At 49.6% G+C, this 18,892-nt stretch overlaps 2 protein-coding genes and 1 non-coding gene across 3 annotated transcripts; 2 read left to right on the plus strand and 1 right to left on the minus strand.

Moving 5' to 3' along the window:
* The first annotated feature begins 1,231 nt into the window (after nt 1-1,231).
* Nucleotides 1,232-2,329, plus strand: LOC126543618 (solute carrier family 22 member 7-like). Its single transcript, XM_050190724.1, has one exon. The coding sequence runs from the start codon at nt 1,232-1,234 to the stop codon at nt 2,327-2,329; it is 1,098 nt and encodes a 365-aa protein (XP_050046681.1).
* A 1,145-nt stretch (nt 2,330-3,474) lies between these two features.
* On the minus strand, nt 3,475-3,547 carry TRNAA-AGC (transfer RNA alanine (anticodon AGC)). The gene has a single exon. It is a non-coding gene; the product is annotated as a tRNA-Ala (tRNA).
* Nucleotides 3,548-9,620: 6,073 nt separating this feature from the next.
* LOC126543619 (solute carrier family 22 member 7-like) lies at nt 9,621-11,474 on the plus strand. Its single transcript, XM_050190725.1, has one exon. It carries the CDS (start codon nt 9,621-9,623, stop codon nt 11,472-11,474), a length of 1,854 nt encoding a protein of 617 aa, XP_050046682.1.
* Nucleotides 11,475-18,892: the final 7,418 nt, after the last annotated feature.

Genomic DNA, 18,892 nt, shown 5'->3' on the forward strand with positions numbered 1-18,892 from the left:
AGGACAATACCACCTACAAACCGAAAGTTGCACAGATATACGTGTTGATCCTCACTCCTGAGCCATCCAATTATAGTAGCTTGATACTTCTAAGCATGCCGTGAATAGCATTGGAGTGATTGTGGCTCCTTGAGTGAGCCCTCTCCTTATAGGTATGTGCAACTGCAAATGTAAAGCTCGACACGTGAACATTCTTGGTGAATCCTCCATTATAGGTACGCGCCACTGGGTAGTTGCCCTAATAGCCATGCAGAAAAAGAAACGAGAAGTGAAGTCGGCAACATATAATTGAAGAAGTCAGCTACAGAGGAGTGCAAGAGCCGACGCCAAGAACAGCTTAATGTGGAGGAAGGAGTGTAATACACCCAGACATACCCAACGGACAAGGGCAGACATTGCAACTATAGAGCCACCCTGGAACATATCCTATGGGAATGTACGGCTGTAATACAGGATAACGGTGATGCAGCCTCAAACAGCGACAGCCTCCACGCGCGCTGGCAGTCTACGTTGCTTAGCACGGACCTGCAGCACCAACTCTGGGCTGTCCAGCGAGCCGAAGAAGCCGCCAATGGCCAACAACCCTTGGCCGAAATCTAGGCGGGGTCCAGGCCCACCCCAGCATATCGCAGGGCACTCCATGAAGTTATTTGAATGAATGAATGAATGAATGAATGAATGAATGAATGAATGAATGAATGAATGAATGAATGAAATTAACAAAATTGGACCATCTGCAGCATGCATTGAGCAATACGCGTTGAGCTAGAAAAAAAAGGGAACGAAACGTCGTTAACAGAAAATTGAGGAATATGGCTACGCTTAATGGAAGAACGTGACAATAAGATAGGTCTCTACATTGCTTCAGTTCGATTCACGTTAACGTCGACATCATTCCTCGTAGGCTTTCCGTCGGATGTTTTTTTTTTTTTTTAAATGAGTCATGAAACAGCATTTCCATAGCAGTAACCCGTACGAGCATTAGTAGTCCAAACTTGGCAATCGCATTGATAAAGGTTAAGATTTGATTACCAATATATGTTGGGTAAACAGTAACCAAAAAAGCTGACGCCGTACAAGGGCGCGCGACACTGCGACAACTTGAGAAGCACGCACTGAAGAAGAAGAAGAAGAAGAAGCCTTCTTTTCGGCAGGTCCACAAAGCTGGCTCTCGTCAGCAATCCTTCTCCAGCACTACTAAACCCAAAGAGTGACACCTGAGAACCAGGCGATGGACGTCGTCCTCCCCCAGCGACTGGCCGGCGCCGATCTCCGAACAAGCGAGTTTTTTGACGGCGAGGAAGCCTTTGGTCATGGCCCTTTCCAGAGGATGATGCTCGTTCTCATTCTTCTGGGACTCTTCTCGGCTGTTTGCCAAACCGTGGTGATGTCCCTCGTCACCGGTGACGTCGACCATTGGAGCAAGCCGCTCGCCGGTTTCAACATCTCTGCAGCCAATTGGAAGAATATTGCCATACCGATCGAGGCCGATGGACGCTTCAGCCGCTGCCGCATTTACGAACGCTGCAAGCCGCCCGCTGACCACATCGATTCCGCTGAGCACCGAAAGAGCGGCGTTGTACAAACCGGGACTGACGAGTGGTACAACCGCTGCTTCCAGGACACCAGCGAACCACGCCACGTGCCCTGCGAAGAGTTGGACTACGACGTTCGGACGGCCGAGGCCAGCGCGGTGAGCTCTTGGAACATGGTGTGCCACCAACGTTTGCTGCCGGCCACCCTTCTCGTCCAGCATAACGCCGGGGCCGTCGTTTCCCTTATCCTGGCCGGACCCTTCGTAGACTACGTCGGCAGGAGAGCCATGCTCCTGGATTCTGCAGTAGCGGTAGTGACCTTCGCGGCGACAGATTGCGTGCGTTACGCTGTGGTGCGTTTCCTTACCGAGGCCAATCTTGTTGTACACACGATTTTTACCAGCCTCATGCACTTCGAGGTGATGACGCACGCACACAGGCTGCAGCATGTTCTGCTTCTGGTGGTTCTAGGCCTGACGTTATGTGAGATTTGGATTGTCATCGTCAATGCCGTGGTCACCGACTGGCGCCTGAAGCAGGTCATCTTCCTAGCAGCAACGGCTGTCCTGCTCACTCCTTTGTCTGCCGCACGGGAATCATCGCGGTGGCTAGTCGATAATGGAAGGCTGGACGCGGCCAAAGCAGTCACGATGCAGGCGGCCAAGACCAGCAATTTTCCGCCTCCTGTCACGGTCTGTCCTGCGGAGAAGCTGAAGAAGCAGATCAAAAACCACGGGGGTCGCGTGGCTGCGTACGCTTTTCCTCACGGATTATCTACGTATGCATTTACATAGCCACTTACTGTTTCACCGGTAAGGTGAAGAAAACACAGGAAATGCGTCATTCAACTCTGACTGCCTTAACGCTTGATTGTATGTTGACGTTGTTATACTCACGATCTGCTTTCTGGGGCAATAAAGGGAAATATACCGGGGCGTATCTCCTGCACACGTGTTACTGGATGCACCAAGCAGTCCATCACAGTTGGACAGCGCTTTTTGTTCCTTGTAGCAGAAGCTGAGTCAACGCAGCTTCTTCGTACGGCGGTTTCGCCTTTGGTCAAACGCCGAAGCAAAAAGCCGGAAAATAAGTGAGAATTAGCACTTAGTTGTGTATATTGTATGATTGTGCGCGTGTAAACACTACGTTTATGTTTCCTTCTCTTCCCAAGCTTAATATGTTACTTTAATGAGAATCTTGTACTTTTCTCAGGGTTGCTACTCTGCGCGCTCTTCCTCTGTGTTTTAGTCTTTATCACCTCAGAATGTCGACAGTAGTATCCAGAATGTATCATCCATCTATACACCCATAATGGTTGCCACTGTATACACAAAAGCGCATCGAGGATGGACGAGGCAAAATTGAGAATGCTTGCTTAATGCTTGCTTTTCACGGAAATTAGCCCTGCTCATGTTCAACAACAGCTGGAGGCGTTAGCGGAGAAATGTCAAGAAGAAGTAGAGTGTACTGGTTTTGTAAAGATGTCACTAACCGTCCCAAGCTGGGAGTAACAGCCTAGATCCAAAAGCCCAATCCTGGACTTTCTTTCCAGTCCCCCCAGTTGATTAAGAATGGCATTGCTCTGTCTATCCTAAGGAACGCTTTGCTGAAGTCATGCCTCCACAAAGTAGGCGACAGCGTGTCAGGGCAAGTCGTACTTTACGAGTTTTCTGAGACATTTTACTTTGAGAAATTCAATCAGTTCAGTAAAGCCTCTGCGCCACACGAAGGGCCTGCGTAGAGCGGTGTGCGCGGTTCGGCATGACTTTTTCTCTCACGACAACGCCGCCGACGCCGACATCTGATTTTCTGCGACATGGCGCCCTTATTGCTATCACGTCAAACTTTTGTGGCAGTATATCCTTTAATGTTCCATTACATTTTAAACGATGTACGCAATTTCTCTCAGAATTAGAAAAACAAAAAAATAATAATTCATTGGAGGTGCTGGGTATCGATCCCAGTACCTCTCGCATGCTAAGCGAGCGCTCTACCATCTGAGCTACACCCCCGACAAAGAATACCGGTAACGCAACGGCTTTTCCCTCCGTATCGCTTTCCCCGTAAAGCTACGTCGAGCGCAGAGACCGGAGACTCCCGGAGGCAACCGGTTCCCACTGGAACGACGTGCTGCATTCGAATCACTTTTATGGGCGAGAGATGTCAGTGAGAGATGCAGGCCGGACGAAGGTTACTCGTCTATCGAGAAGTTTGCGAACATTTGCGCGTAAATTCGTGCAGCGAAAAGAAGGCTTATCAATCGTGAACTCACTTAAGGGCGCGGTCGAAAGATTGATTGATTGATTGATTGATTGATTGATTGATTGATTGATTGATTGATTGATTGATTGATTGATTGATTGATTGATTGATTGATTGATTGATTGATTGATTGATTGATTGATTGATTGTGTTAACGGCCAAAAGCATCAAACTGGCTACGAGGTGTACGCGTAGTGGTGGACTCGAGAATACTATTCACTTGCTGGGTTTCAGTGCACCTAAATTTTAGTACACGAGCATTTTCGCATGCCGCCGCCCTCGCAAAACGGTGCCGCCGCAGTCGCGCATAGAACTCGCGACCTCTTTCTCAACAGCATAACGACGACCATATATAGCCACTAGGCCGCCGAGCCAGTCACCGAGTGTCACTGTGACACGGCTTAGCACCCAAAACACGTCCTTTGCTAAATACGCATTGGAAGTGCATGTACTATTGCCAGTCCGCGCAAGTGGACACCTCGAAGTGTTTTTCTCGTCTAGTGCGATACCTTAGACTCACGTGGACATCTAATCTCTGAGTGAGCAGGAGGCAGGTCAGCGTTAAATTTCGCTGACGCTCACGCACGTCAGCTGCACCCCCCCCCCCCCCCCCCCACTTCCTGACTCGTCCTTATCACGATTTTGCCGTAGAATACGAGCACTGGGCCTCTTGAAAAATTCAAGAAACTCTTGGCACTTCGCAATAACGAGGTCGAGAAAATTAAACGCTTAAAATGCCCATTGAAGTTGCACGAAATACCGCACTGCCTTCATTCTTTCCTTAGTAAAACCGGAATCAATAGCATTCACCTATTATTTCTTTTACTGTATTCATTCATTTATCTATCTATCTGCATACTATAAAAGCCCGGAGGCACGACACAGATGAGTGGAGAGTATGTATGTAGTCATTGGCAACCACCTTGAAATTTTTCGGCGCCGCAGATGACTGCGACAAAGGCAGGAAGGTGGTTCCAGTCGTCGTCGGTCGGGGGTAGTAATGCGTGAAAGCAAGCGCTGATGTTGCATGGCCTTACCAGTACCTGACCTTCAGTGCAAGATGAAATATGAGATGGACGTAGGAATAACTCTTCTTTAAGGTCAATTTTAGTGCAGTAAATTTCAGTGCAGTACAGCAAGCCTAAGATCGTCAGCTTCCATCAATCTCTCTCTCTCTTTCTCTCTCTCTCTCTCTCTCTCTCTCTCTCGCTCTACGTTCCCAGCAATCCGTTACCCGTCTGCAGTGGCTTAGCGGCGATGTCGTTGCCACTGCTTCACGCACGCTTGTGTCTTTGGATATTGACACCCTTATCTGGTTGTGATTTTTCGGGGGACCACATTTCACCCGCCGGAAAATTGAAGGTACTGCTCAGGGAAGGACGCGCGCCCATGCATGCATAGCAACTTTCTCGAATGTTATCGTTGATATTATATGTTGTCTATGTTATCGCCGAACCTTGTGTATTCACAATGTATTCGCGATGCGAATAGGTTTGCCGATTCTGAAAGGTACGCAAGGCACTAGGCGATTGTACCCACTGAGTCATCACCATCATCATCAGCTTGGTTACGCCCACTGCAGGGCAAAGGCCTCTCCCATACTTCTCTAACTAGCCCGGTCATGTACTAATTGTGGCCATGTTGTCCATGCAAACTTCTCAATCTCATCCGCCCACCTAACTTTCTGCCGCCCCCTGCTACGCTAATCTTCTCTTGGAATCCAGTACGTAACCCTTAATAACCATCGGTTATCTTCCCTCTTCATTACATGTCCTGCCCATGCCCATTTCTTTTTCTGGATTTCAACTAAGATGTCATTAACTCGCGTTTGTTCCCTCACCCAATCTCCTCTTTTCTTATATCCCATAACGTTACACCCATCATTCTTCTTTCCATAGCTCGTTGCGTCGTCCTCAATTTAAGCAGAACCCTTTTCGTAAGCCTCCAGGTTTCTACGCCATACGTGAGTACTGGTAAAACACGGCTGTTATATACTTTTCTCATGAAGGATAGTGGCAATCTGCTGTTCATGATTTGAAAATGCCTGCCAAACACACCCCAACCCGTTCTTATTCTGATTATTTCAGTCTCATGATCCGGGTCCGTGGTCACTACCTGCCCTAAGTAGATGTATTCGCTTACCACTTCCAGTGCCTCGCTACCTATCGGAAACTGCTGTTCTCTTCCGAGACTGTTAAACATTACTTTAGTTTTCTGCAGATTAATTTTTAGACCCATCCTTCTGCTTTGCCTCTCCAGGTCAGTGAGCATGCATTGCAATTGGTCCCCTGAGTTAATAAGCACGCAATAAACACGCAGTGAATAGCATTGAAGAGATCGTATCTCCCTGCCTGACGCCTTTTCTTTTATTGGGATTTTGTTGCTTTCTTTTTGGAGGACTACGGTGGCTGTGGAGCCGCTATAGATAACTTTCAGTATTTTTACATATGGCTCGTCTACACTCTGATTCCTTCGTGCCTCCATGACTACTGAGGTTTCGACCAAATCAAGCGCTTTTTCGTAATCAATGAAAGCTATATATAAGGGTTGATTATATTCCGCACATTTCTCTATCACCTGATTGATAGTGTGAATATGGTCTATTGTTGAGTAGCCTTTACGGAATCCTGCCTGGTTCTTTGGTTGACAGATGTCTAAAGTGTTCCTGATTATATTTGGGATTAGCTTAGTAAACACTTTGTAGGCAACGGACAGTAAGCTGATCGGTCTATAATTTTTCAAGTCTTTGGCGTCCGCTTTCTTATGGATTAGGATTGTGTTAGCGTTCTTCCAAGATTCCAGTACGCTCGAGGTCATGAGCCATTGTGTATAAAGGGTGGCCAGTTTTTCTAGAACAATGTGCCCACCATCCTTCAACAAATCTGCTGTTACATGATTCTCCCCAGCTGCCTTCCCCTTTTGCATAGCTCCCAAGGCGTTCTTTACTTCTTCCGACGTTACTTGTGGGATTTCAAATTCTTCTAGACTATTCTCTCTCACACTATCGTTCTGGGTGCTACTGGTACTGTATAAATCTCTATAGAACTCCTCAGCTACTTGAACTATCTCATCCATATTAGTAATGATATTGCCTGCTTTGTCTCTTAACGCAGACACCTGATTCTTGCCTATTTCTAGCTTCTTCTTCACTGCTTTTAGGCTTCCTCCGTTCCTGAGAGCATGTTCAATTCTATCCATAATATAGTTCCTTATGTCAGCTGTCTTACGCTTGTTGATTAACTTAGAATGTTCTGCCAGTTCTATTCTAGCAGTAGGGTTAGAGGCTTTCATACATTGGCGATTCTTGATCAGATATTTCGTCTCCTGCGATAGCTTACTGGTATCGTGTCTAACGGAGTTACCACCGACTTCTATTGCACACTCCTTAATGATTCCCATAAGATTGTCGTTCATTGTTTCAACACTAAGGTCCTCTTCCTGAGTTAATGCCGAATGCCTGTTCTGTAGCTTGATCCGGAATTCCTCTAGTCACCCTCTTACCGCTAACTCATTTATTGGCTTCTTATGTACCAGTTCCTTCCGTTCCGTCCTCAAGTCTAGGCTAATTCGAGTTCTTACCATCCTATGGTCGCTGCAGCGCACCTTGCCGAGCATGTCCACATCTTGTATGATGCCAGGGTTGGCATGGAGTATGAGGTCTATTTCATTTCTAGCCTCGCCATTCGGGCTCCTCCGCGTGCCCTTTCGGCTATCCCGCTTGCGGAAGAAGGTATTCATTATCCGCATATTATTCTGTTTTTCAAGCTGTACTAATAACTCTCCCCTGCTATTCCTAGAGCCTATGCCACATTCCCCCACTGACTTGTCTCCAGCCTGCTTCTTGCCTACCCTGGCATTGAAGTCGCCCATCAGTATAGTGTATATTGTTTTGACTTTACCCAACGCCGATTCCACGTCTTCATAGAAGCTTTCGACTTCTTGGTCATCATGAGTGGATGTAGGGGCGTATACCTGTACGACCGTCAATTTGTACCTCTTAGTAAGTTTCACAACAAGGCCTGCCACCCTCTCGTTAATGCTATAGAATTTCTGTATATTACCAGCTATATCCTTACTAATCAGGAATCTGACGGCTAGTTCTGGTCTCTCCGCTAAGCCCCGGTAGCACAGGACGTGCCCGCTTTTTAGCACTGTATATGCTTCTTTTGTCCTCCTAACCTCACTGAGCCCTATTATATACCATTTACTACCCTCTAATTCCTCCAGTAACTTTGCTAGACTCGCCTCACTAGATAACGTTAAACGTTGCCAGGTTCAGATTTCAATGGCGGCCTGTATGAATAGCATGCCTTAATAACTAAATTAGGCTAGCTGAATATTTACTAGCGGCTGCAGGGGACTGAGGGCCGGGGTTTGATTGTTGTATTCATATAGGAGGTTGTGGCCAAGTGCTCCACCAGGGTGGCCAATCCTGCTCTGGTGTGAGAGTGCGTTACCGGTTCTGGTCGCCGGGATCAGGCCGCACTGCAGCCCTGTTTACGCAATTTTATCAACACGCGGAATTTTTTTTTATCCGGTGGAAAATTGCGCGGCACCGGAATTAGAACTACGGTCCTCTTACACGCGAGGCGGATGCTCTACCTCTTCGCCACCGCAGGAGTTACCCACTGTGTATGTATCCTAAAAGGCAAAGTGGCCCATTGGGTGTGTGTAATGGGCATGTACCACAAGGTATCTATAATATTAGACAACATGGGGCACTGTAAAGAGAAATTTTAATGTAATTACCATTCTCTAAGAACTTCAGGAACTCTTCAGTATGTCTGCCTGAATCTAACATCCTTTACGCCAACTTGGCCTTTCCCCTTATCACTTCACCCTGCGCAGTGTACCAGGTCACAGACAAAGCTTTTCCGACCGGCCTCACTGCTTTCTCACATTAGAAATGTTCCCCCATCCTTCTTGGCCGCTGGGTATGGGCGCCATTTTGTTCTTTCTCCGAATAGGTAATGTTGGAGCAGACCACTTGGGACATTGGGTATGTGCGACTAGTAATGTGCAAGAATAGACGACTTGGGCCCCTGAATATGTGCGACTGGGCATGTGTCACTGGGTGTGTGCCCGAATAGTCCGCTTTGTCCATTGGCTATGTGCAAATGCAAATGTGAAACTAAGTATGTGAACGTCCTCTAGAACGGGTACGTGCCACTGAGCAGGCGCCCCGATAGACAAGTAAAAAGAAGAGCCGAGGAGTTACGTATCGGCATCATAAAATTTTAGAAGTCAACTACAGAGAAGGGAAAAAGCCAGAATAAAGAACAGCCGAGCGTGAAGAAAGTGGTGAAATGAACCGAATGGGACAATAGCGCGCACTGAGTGTGGCTCGTTGAGCAACAAAAAAGTGAAGATGTCCGTACCAGAAAATTGACCGAAGTCGACTACACAGAAGGCAAAAATGCAACAAGACAGCGTGTCCCTACATTGCTTCGGTGTTATTCGCATGAACGCCTGCATTGATCCTCACAGGAGCTCCACCGAATATTCTTTCTAAAGCAAATAATGGAATAACATTCAGATAAGAGCACACCAGACTAGCAGGACAGGTTCCTAGGATAATTATGGTAATCGCCTTATTGAAGGATGAAGGGAAATGAACTATTTTTTGTTCGCCAAGTATAAAGCGGAGATGCCAACGCCGTACAAAGGCGCGCGACACTGTGATAGAGTGTAAAGTGCGCGAGCTGATGAAGAAGAAGAAGTTTTCGTTCCGGCCCCTTCGCACCACTAGCTCTCGTCTGGAATCGTCTTTTTGATACCGCACAACACTACTAAACCCGAAGAGCGACATCTGAGAACCAGGCGATGGACGTCGTCCTCCCCCAGCGACTGGCCGGCGCCGATCTCCGAACAAGCGAGTCTTTTGACTGCGAGGAAGCCTTTGGTCACGGCCCTTTTCAGACAAGGATGCTCGTTCTCGTTCTTCTAGGACTCTTCTCGGCTAATTGCCAAACCGTGGTGATCACCCTTGTCACCGGTGACATCGACCATTGGTGCAAGCCGCTCGCCGGTTTAAACATCTCTGCAGCCGATTGGAAGAATATTGCCATACCGATCGAGGCCGATGGACGCTTCAGCCGCTGCCGTATTTACGAACGCTGCAAGCCACCTGCTGACCACGGCGATTCCGCTGAGCATCGCAAGAGCGCCGCTGTACTAACCGGGGCTGACGAGTGGTACAAACGCTGCTTCCAAAACACCAGCGACCAACGCGACGCGCCCTGTGAAGAGTGGGACTACGACGTTCGGACGGCCGTGGCCAGTGCGGTGAGCTCTTGGAACATGGTGTGCGACCAACGCTTGCTTCCGGCCACACTTGTCGCCCTGCAGAACGCTGGCGCCGTTGTTTCCCTCGTCCTAGCCGGAGCCTTCGTTGACTACGTCGGAAGGAGAGCCATGCTGCTGTCCTCCGCCGCAGCGGCAGCGACCTGCACGGTGTGCACCATCGCGGCCACAAATTACGTAGGCTACGCTGTAGTGCGCTTCCTTACTGGGGCCAGTGTCGCGATAAACACCATGTTTGCCTCCATCATACCGTTCGAGGTGATGACGCACGGGCACAGGCCGCAGCAAATGCTCCTCCTGTCGGTTCTTGGCATCACGTTATGTGAGGTTTGGAGTGTCATCATCAAACCGGTGGTCATCGACTGGCGTCTCAAGCAGGTTGTGTTCCTGGCCCCGACGGCTCTCCTGCTCCCAGCTTTGACTACCGCCCGAGAGTCGCCCCGATGGCTCGTCGCGAAAGGAAGAATAGACGCGGCCGAAGCAGTCATGATGCAGGCGGCCAAAACCAACAATGTCCCACTTCCTTTCACGGCCTGTCTCGTGGACAAGCTGAGAGAACAGATCAAGAACCACGCAAGTCGCGAAGGTGCGCACACGGAATACTTGGTCGACTATCGCTCCCTCCGGCGTCGAGCGTTGGCCATGTTTGCCGTTTGCTTCTCCATATCTTTTGTTTTTTACCTCAACGCCTTCTCAACGGCGCAGTATAACGAATTTTGGATCCCGTGCCTCACAGTTGTCATCACACTGGCGGCGTACGCGGGGATGCACTTCCTGATCACCGGCGTCGCACTCGTCAGAGTGCTCAGCGTGTGCTTCCTGTTGACGGGTACCATTCAATGCTCGCTGAGTGTGGCGGTGGGCGGTGGATACGTCATGATCAGCAAGACATTACTCGTGCTGTCCAAGGGCGTCTCTACCGTAATCCTTGTGCACTGTTTCACCTACGTCCTGGAACTCTTTCCATCGGCAGTGCGAGCCGGTGTCTTCTGCTGGGCGTTTGCCTTCGGGCGTGTCGCGACCGTGTGCGCGGCAATGACCCTCGTCCTGAAGCCAGCCGGACACGAAGACCTAAAGTTCGCCATTGCGGGACTTTTCCTCTTCGTCTCCCTTCTCGTCATCCGCGTCCTGCCACGCACGACAGTGGTGGAAGAAGCACGAATCGTGGCAAGGAGCACTTCAGACTACTCCAGGATGTCCATGGATCACATGAAACGAACCCTCGTACAGGGGATATTACCCAAGAAGTGCAAGACCGGAAGCCTGGAGAGCTCCAAGTCATCCAGCAGGAAGAGTGGGAGGACTGCTGGTAGCAAAAGTCCTGGCATTTTTAATGTGTCTCGTCGATTTCAAACCAAGCCAATGCTGGAGTGAAGCCACCGGAAAATTTGTATGAAATTACTGAGCGCGATGTCCATTTCGCGACATCAAATGTCGCTTCTTGTGTTTTGGTCTGCTATAATTATGATTTTAAATGTTCTTTTGCACTCCTAACAAAGAAAATCACGAACTTATGTTATAGCTTAATTCCTTTCTGTTTCGACGGCACAGAGTATATTTGTGTGTTTCGTGAGTTTTTTTTTTTTTTTTTACCTGGCAAATATAATTTTATCCTTGGATAGCTGATGATTTGGCCCTTTGAAAGATGATGTGTGTGTTTCACCGAGAGACTACTGACACTTACATCAGAATTCCAGGCTGCACGTTGGGAATGGAAAAAAGTATGTTTTTTTTTATTGCGAATATACACATAAACGCAAGCACACATGATATAATGACCACGTGCACATATATATGCATACTACCCTGACCAAAATTACGTGGACTAGGGATTCCCCGATAAAGGCGACTTTGTTCCTCGGCCCACGAATGTAACTAACTTCAAATTGAAGACTACAGTCCGAAATGATTTCCACAATGGTCGGACTACCACCGCGCCAGAGTTCCCCTAGTAAGTTAAATATAAAACTAATGTGCACCGAGCCATGCAATGAGAGAGAGAGAAACAACTTTATTTAGTCGCCTGTAGAACGACACCATGACTAAACGGCGCCGCGACGTGGGCCCCGGACGTCTTGTCAGCGGGTGGTCTCTACTCAACTCCAGCGCGTGTTACTCCCGCGATCTGTCCCCTGAGGGGGACAGACCCGTCGGTTTCGCTCGTCCTTTGTAATTAAAGAGCCGCCGAGACCAGCGGGACGGCTCAGGTTTGGATTTCGTGGTCGTAGCATTCCGCCGCAGCCGCGAGTCACGGCGGAATCGTTGAACTTGTCGAAACTTCGTCGGGGAACTTGGAGCAATACCATAGGATGTGCGTCAGGGTGGCCCTCTCCCGCTGGCACAGGCAGCACACATCACTTTCGGGTACAGATGATTCATTAACACGGCGGTGGGCAAGGAACCAGTTTGTAATTGTCTGAGCAACACCACCTCCGCTCGGTTCAGCCCCGGGTGCGGGAATTGGAAAGTCCTTCGAGCCAGACGGTGAAACTGTTTAAGTTCGTTGAACGTCGTCATGCGGTCCTTGGCACTACACCGTGTTGGACGGTCGCTTGCAGCGGCGCGGTTGGTTAGCGCTCGCGCCAATACTTGTGCCGTCTCCTTGTGGTTATCGTGCTGCTACGACGCATCGTGGCCCGCTTGCGCCGGGAACCACTCGATTTTAACATACCTATTCTCTCGTTGCAGGTCCGTCGAACACAGAACGCGCACAGCCTCATCACAAACTTTGCTCTTCGCATAATTCCACACTGTACTTCGCGAATCCCACAACACCGTCTGGCACGCGGGGTCGGCAATGGCCAGGGCAATGGCCACCTCCTCCTGACACGCCTCTCGGACCCGTAAGCTCGCCGCTGCCCTCGTTGAGCCGGACGACGCCTCGATTACGGTAGCTACGAACGCCGCGCTGTCTCCCTGGTATTCTGCCGCATCCATGAACCTTGCGTGCTCGTCCTTGGCGTGAAAGTCGATGAAGGCCTTGGCCATCGCCGCTCTTCTCTCTTTTTTAAACTCCGGGTTCATGTTTCTCGGGATGAGGTATACCCGAATGCGGCGTCGGGTCCCGTCCGTGACAGGAAGGTCGCTACTCGCCTTTTTCGCCCCGGGCGTGACGCCCAAATATTGAAGTATTGAAGTTCGGTCATAGAGAGCCGCTGCAGCTGGGCGCGCCGTTGAGCTTCCACAATTTCCTCGAGAGTATTCTGTACCCCGAGGCTCAGGAGCTTGTTGGTGTTCGTACACTGGAATAAAGTGAGCGCCGCCTTGTAAGCTCGTCGTATCAGGGCATTGATCTTATTCTTTTCACACTGCAACCAGTTGTGAAAAGCTGCAACGTAGGTGACGTGGCTGACTACGAAGGAGTGCACAAGCCTAATTAAGCTTTCCTTCTTCATCCCGGCCTTGTGGTTGGCGACCCGTCTGATGAGACGTATTGGGTTTGTAATCTTGGCTGTAAGGCGGAAAATGGCCTCGCCGTTGCCCCGTCGCTTGTCTATAATCAGGCCGAGCACCCGGATTTTGTCGACCTCCGGGATCACTTGGCCGTTCGTCGTCACGATCTTGATGGCCTCGTAATCCCTCGGTTCGCTCTTGTTAAGTGTAACGTACTTCGGTGGTAGCACCGTCAGTTCTGACTTGCTCGGTGATGAGATCAAACCGGAACTGTTCAGCTGGTCTTCGATCACGTCGACGGCTTCTTGCGGCGTGCTCTCATTGTGCAATGCAATGCTCCTAATGCAATGCAATGCATTGCATCTGATGCAGTGAGATGCAATGAAGAAGGCGCGAAGCTAATTTTCATAGAGGGAAGAAATAAATACCGCAGTTTCCCCCGAAAGACGGAAGGTCGAGATGTCTATACGAAGTATGGATAGTTGTTCTATCGGCCGCATAAATATGTCGGCATTCTTTGTAATTAAATTAACAAGCATGGTGTCACGCTCGTACAGGCAAACGTGAACACAAATCGGTTCGATGACGGCGGACACTCGCTGTCAACACAATTGCGTGAGGAATCAGGTCAGTCGAACACAGAACGCGCACAGCCTCACCACAAACTTTGCCCTTCGCATAATTCCACACTGCACTTCGCGAATCACACAACACCGTTTGGCACCCGGGGTCGGCAATGGCCAGGGCAATGGCCACCTCCTCCGCCTGACACGCCTCTCGGACTCGTAAGCTCGCCGCTGCCCTCGTCGAGCCGGACGACGCCTCGATGACGGTAGCTACGAACGCCGCGCTGTCTCCCTGGTATTCTGCCGCATCCATGAACCTTGCGTGCTCGTCCTTGGGATGAGGTGTACCCGAATCCGGCGTCGGGTCCCGTCCGTGACAGGAAGTTCGCTACTCGCCTTTTTCGCCCCGGGCGTGAAGCCGAAGTATTGAAGTATGAGCCTGCCGGCTTCGGCCATAGAGAACCGCTGCAGCTGGGCGCGCCGTTGAGCTTCCACAATTTCCTCGAGAGTATTCTGTACCCCGAGGCTCAGGAGCTTGTTGGTGTTCGTACACTGGAATAAAGTGAGCGCCGCCTTGTAAGCTCGTCGTATCAGGGCATTGATCTTATTCTTTTCACACTGCAACCAGTTGTGAAAAGCTGCAACGTAGGTGACGTGGCTGACTACGAAGGAGTGCACAAGCCTAATTAAGCTTTCCTTCTTCATCCCGGCCTTGTGGTTGGCGACCCGTCTGATGAGACGTATTGGGTTTGTAATCTTGGCTGTAAGGCGGAAAATGGCCTCGCCGTTGCCCCGTCGCTTGTCTATAATCAGGCCGAGCACCCGGATTTTGTCGACCTCCGGGATCACTTGGCCGTTCGTCGTCACGATCTTGATGGCCTCGTAATCCCTCGGTTCGCTCTTGTTAAGTGTAACGTACTTCGGTGGTAGCACCGTCAGTTCTGACTTGCTCGGTGATGAGATCAAACCGGAACTGTTCAGCTGGTCTTCGATCACGTCGACGGCTTCTTGCGGCGTGCTCTCATTGTGCAATGCAATGCTCCTAATGCAATGCAATGCATTGCATCTGATGCAGTGAGATGCAATGAAGAAGGCGCGAAGCTAATTTTCATAGAGGGAAGAAATAAATACCGCAGTTTCCCCCGAAAGACGGAAGGTCGAGATGTCTATACGAAGTATGGATAGTTGTTCTATCGGCCGCATAAATATGTCGGCATTCTTTGTAATTAAATTAACAAGCATGGTGTCACGCTCGTACAGGCAAACGTGAACACAAATCGGTTCGATGACGGCGGACACTCGCTGTCAACACAATTGCGTGAGGAATCGCGGCAGCAGTCGCGAGTGAGTTTCCTTTCGTACTGCATCTGGCTTCAACGCGAACTAATGCCGAGAACACATCGCACATGCCTAAAGCGGCCAGCGACCCACACCCGCTGTCCCGATTTACATCTTCACTTTCCACAGCTGCGGCCGAAGTAGCGTGAGCCATCGCTCCTAGATCACGCCGCTGACTGTGAGCTATCCGGCGAGAACGCACGAGCAGCAGCAGCAGCAGACAACCACGCTCAGCAAGAGAGGCGCAGGGAATGGGGTGGAGGGAGGCGATGCTGGAAAGAAAGCTTCGCCTTAAAGGAACTGTTGTTTATCCAGCCATATTCGAACTAGCGATATTTGAATTTCCCCTCTGGGCGCTAGCTCTACAGCCGACCACTCTTCTAGCTGAACGGTCGAAGGAACGTCGACCTCCACAGTAAGCTATGTGGAGAGATTACCACACTCAACCATATTATCTGGGACCGCTGGAAGGACCCTCCCCCTACTCTCTCATGACTGCTCCCTCTACGCCGTGACCAGCCAGGAGGATCAGCTCCAGGGCGGGAACAGAGCCGGGGAGGCGGCTGGCAGGCAAGACCTGACAGGATACCCTCCCCCCTTGAACAACACCTTTTGCCGAATAAAATTTTGCCTACCTACTGTTGTGCCCGTACAACCAGCCCGGATTCCAAATCTACAAGATGCAGAATTCATCCTGCGAACGCCCTTTGGACAAACCCGTGGCTGCGGCGAAAGGCACAGCGCCCTAACGCTCCCTTGACAACTTAAGATGCTGCGCCGCCAGGCAGCTGCGTCCTGTGTAGGAGCATCGGCGATCGACATGTCCAAACGTGCAACAAAGTACTAGACAGCCCGGCGCCGTATTTTCTTCTCCCTGGAGGTCACCGCGCATGGCAAATTTGAAGCGGGTGGCCAGCGCGGTCGCTGGTTGGACCTCTCGGACGACCGTCGAGTGCTGGCTTTGTATTGGGCCGTTTGAGGGACAATCGTTTCTCTGGGCTTTATAAGACCCAACGCCGCCGCCTGCAAGGAGAACCGAATCCACCGAAGCACCGTGAGCCGAGTGCCGCTCTCGAGTGGAGTGAGATGTGTTACGCGTTGGAGTCTCGCCGGACGTCGCCGTGCGGGAACAGTCGCGGTTGCTGTTAGCTTTTGGCTCCCGTGCCGATCCGATCTTCTCCTGTATAATGAACTGTATATAGCGTATAAAGTCCCTTTCGTTATTCTCACCAACGCCTGACTCGGAATCTTCGGTACCCACTAGAGAGCTGGCGACGCTCTGTCACGAAACGGGTGACGAGCGTTACAGGAGCATCTCAAAGTCGCAACACTACCGACCTGGCAACCAAATTGAAATTAAAAGGGTAAATAGACAACCAGGAGTCACCAAAAAGAAAGTGAGAGAAACATAGACAATGGATTGGATGAAAAAAATGGAAACAACAAGGACCATGGAAATTTACAAGAATGAGAAGAAATAAATCTGAAGGGAAAATCCGTGCGATAACACGAAGGTAATTCCCTCCCGATTTGAAGCTTGAGGTGATTTCCTAAGGACAAAAACATGCAGGAGCAAATTTTCGCAACTAGATCAGGCATGTGTAGGCGGCACAGGAAAAATCCAGAGACCACTCAGGACATGTTAATAGAATGCGAAGGAATTCACCCAATGATACTCGCAGGTAACTTGCACTTTCCAGAAGCGCGTGTATTTAAAGTGGACGGAAGCATCAACTGGTCAACAGTCGCGATAAGCAAGCGTCATTAGGAGTATTGGTGGAGTAGGAGTACCATCTGGGCTACACCGCCGACAAGTTTTACCGGTAACGTAACGCTTTTTCACTCCGTACCACTTTCCGCTGAAAACTACGTCGAGTGGAGAGACCGGAGACTCCTGGAGGCAACCGGTTCCCACTGGGACGACGTGCTGCATTCGAATCACTTTTATCGGCGAGAGATGTCAGTGAGAGCTATAGTTCGGACGAAGCTTAGTCACCTGTGGAGAAGTTTGCAAACATTTGCGGGTAATAATTCCATGCAGCAAAAAGAAGGCTTGTCCTTCGTGTGGTCACTTAAGGGCGCGGTCCAAATCTTGTCCCTATTTGAAGTTTTCCGAAGTATACTGGGATCGATCGATCGATCGATCGATTGATTGATTGATTGATTGATTGATTGATTGATTGATTGATTGATTGATTGATTGATTGATTGATTGATTGATTGATTGATTGATTGATTGATTGATTGATTGATTGATTGATTGATTGATTGTGTTTATGGACAAAAGCTTCAATCAGGCTGCGAGGTATACGCGTGGTTGTTTGCGAGGTTGATTTGCCGGGTTTTCATGCAACTAAATTTCAGTACCCGAGCGTTATCCCATTTCTCCTCATCGCAAAGGCGCATTGCAAGTGTGTGCGTTCTTGCCAGTCGGCGCCAGTGCACACCTCAAAGCATCCAGTGCTATACCTTAGACTCACGCTACCATCCAATCTCTGGGTGTGTAGGAGGCAGGCTTTTGTTAAATTTCTGACGCTCACCCACGTCAGCTCCCCCCCTCGCCAGACTCGTACTTATCACAATTTTGCCGTGGAATACGAGCACAGGACCACTTAAACAATGCAAGAAACTCTGCGACACTTCGCAATAGCGAGGTCGAGGAAAAAAACGATTCAAATACTCATTGAAGTTGCGCAGAAATACCGCACTGCCTTCATTCTTTTTTTATTAAAACCTGAATCAATAGCATTCGCCTCTTATTTCTTTTATTTTATTCATTCATTCATTGATTCATTCATTCATTTATTTATTTCCTAGCTCTAAAGTTCCGGAGGCTCGATAGAGACGAAAGGGGAGTATATAAGTAGTCATTAGAAAACATCTCGATTGTTTTCGGCGTAGGTGATGACAGCGACGAAGGCAGCAAGGTGGCTCCAGTCGTCGGTGGTCGGTGGTACTAATGCGTGAAAGTAAACGCCGATGTCGCATGGCCTTACCAGTACCAGATCTTTAGTGCGAGATGAAATGTCAGATGGTCGAAGGAACAACTCTACTTTAAGGTCAATTTTAGTGCAATAAATCTCAGTGTAGTGCAGAAGGCCTAACGTCTTCAGCTGCCATTATTCTCTCTCTATCTCTTTCTCTCGATCTCTATCTCTCTCTCTCTCTCCCTTTACGTTCTCAACAGTACATTACCCGCTGCGGTGGCTTAGCGGATATGTCGTTGCGCCTGGTGTGATAGCTAGAGCATGGCGGTGCTGTGCTGAGGGATGTGGGTTCTACACGAACTGTTACGGACTAATTCCCAGCACGATAGAGGTTCTTTCGGAATTTGTAGCCATCTAAGGCAAGAAGACAGGGGCGTAGCCGGGAGGGAGGGGGGCGGGACTTATGGGGCTTGACCCCCCCCCCCTTGAAATCTTTTCGTGCTGTCATGCCCCGCCGACTAAAGCAACCTCGGTGCCGGAAATCATGCTCGATTTTGTCCAGTGGCCT

This window comes from Dermacentor andersoni, chromosome 10 (assembly GCF_023375885.2).
Source record: "Dermacentor andersoni chromosome 10, qqDerAnde1_hic_scaffold, whole genome shotgun sequence".
NCBI classification, from domain to species: domain Eukaryota; kingdom Metazoa; phylum Arthropoda; class Arachnida; order Ixodida; family Ixodidae; genus Dermacentor; species Dermacentor andersoni.

Excerpts from the sequence above, each read along its gene's own strand:
- LOC126543618 (XM_050190724.1), top strand. The coding sequence starts at position 1,232 with ATGGACGTCGTCCTCCCCCAGCGACTGGCCGGCGCCGATCTCCGAACA.
- LOC126543619 (XM_050190725.1), top strand. The coding sequence starts at position 9,621 with ATGGACGTCGTCCTCCCCCAGCGACTGGCCGGCGCCGATCTCCGAACA.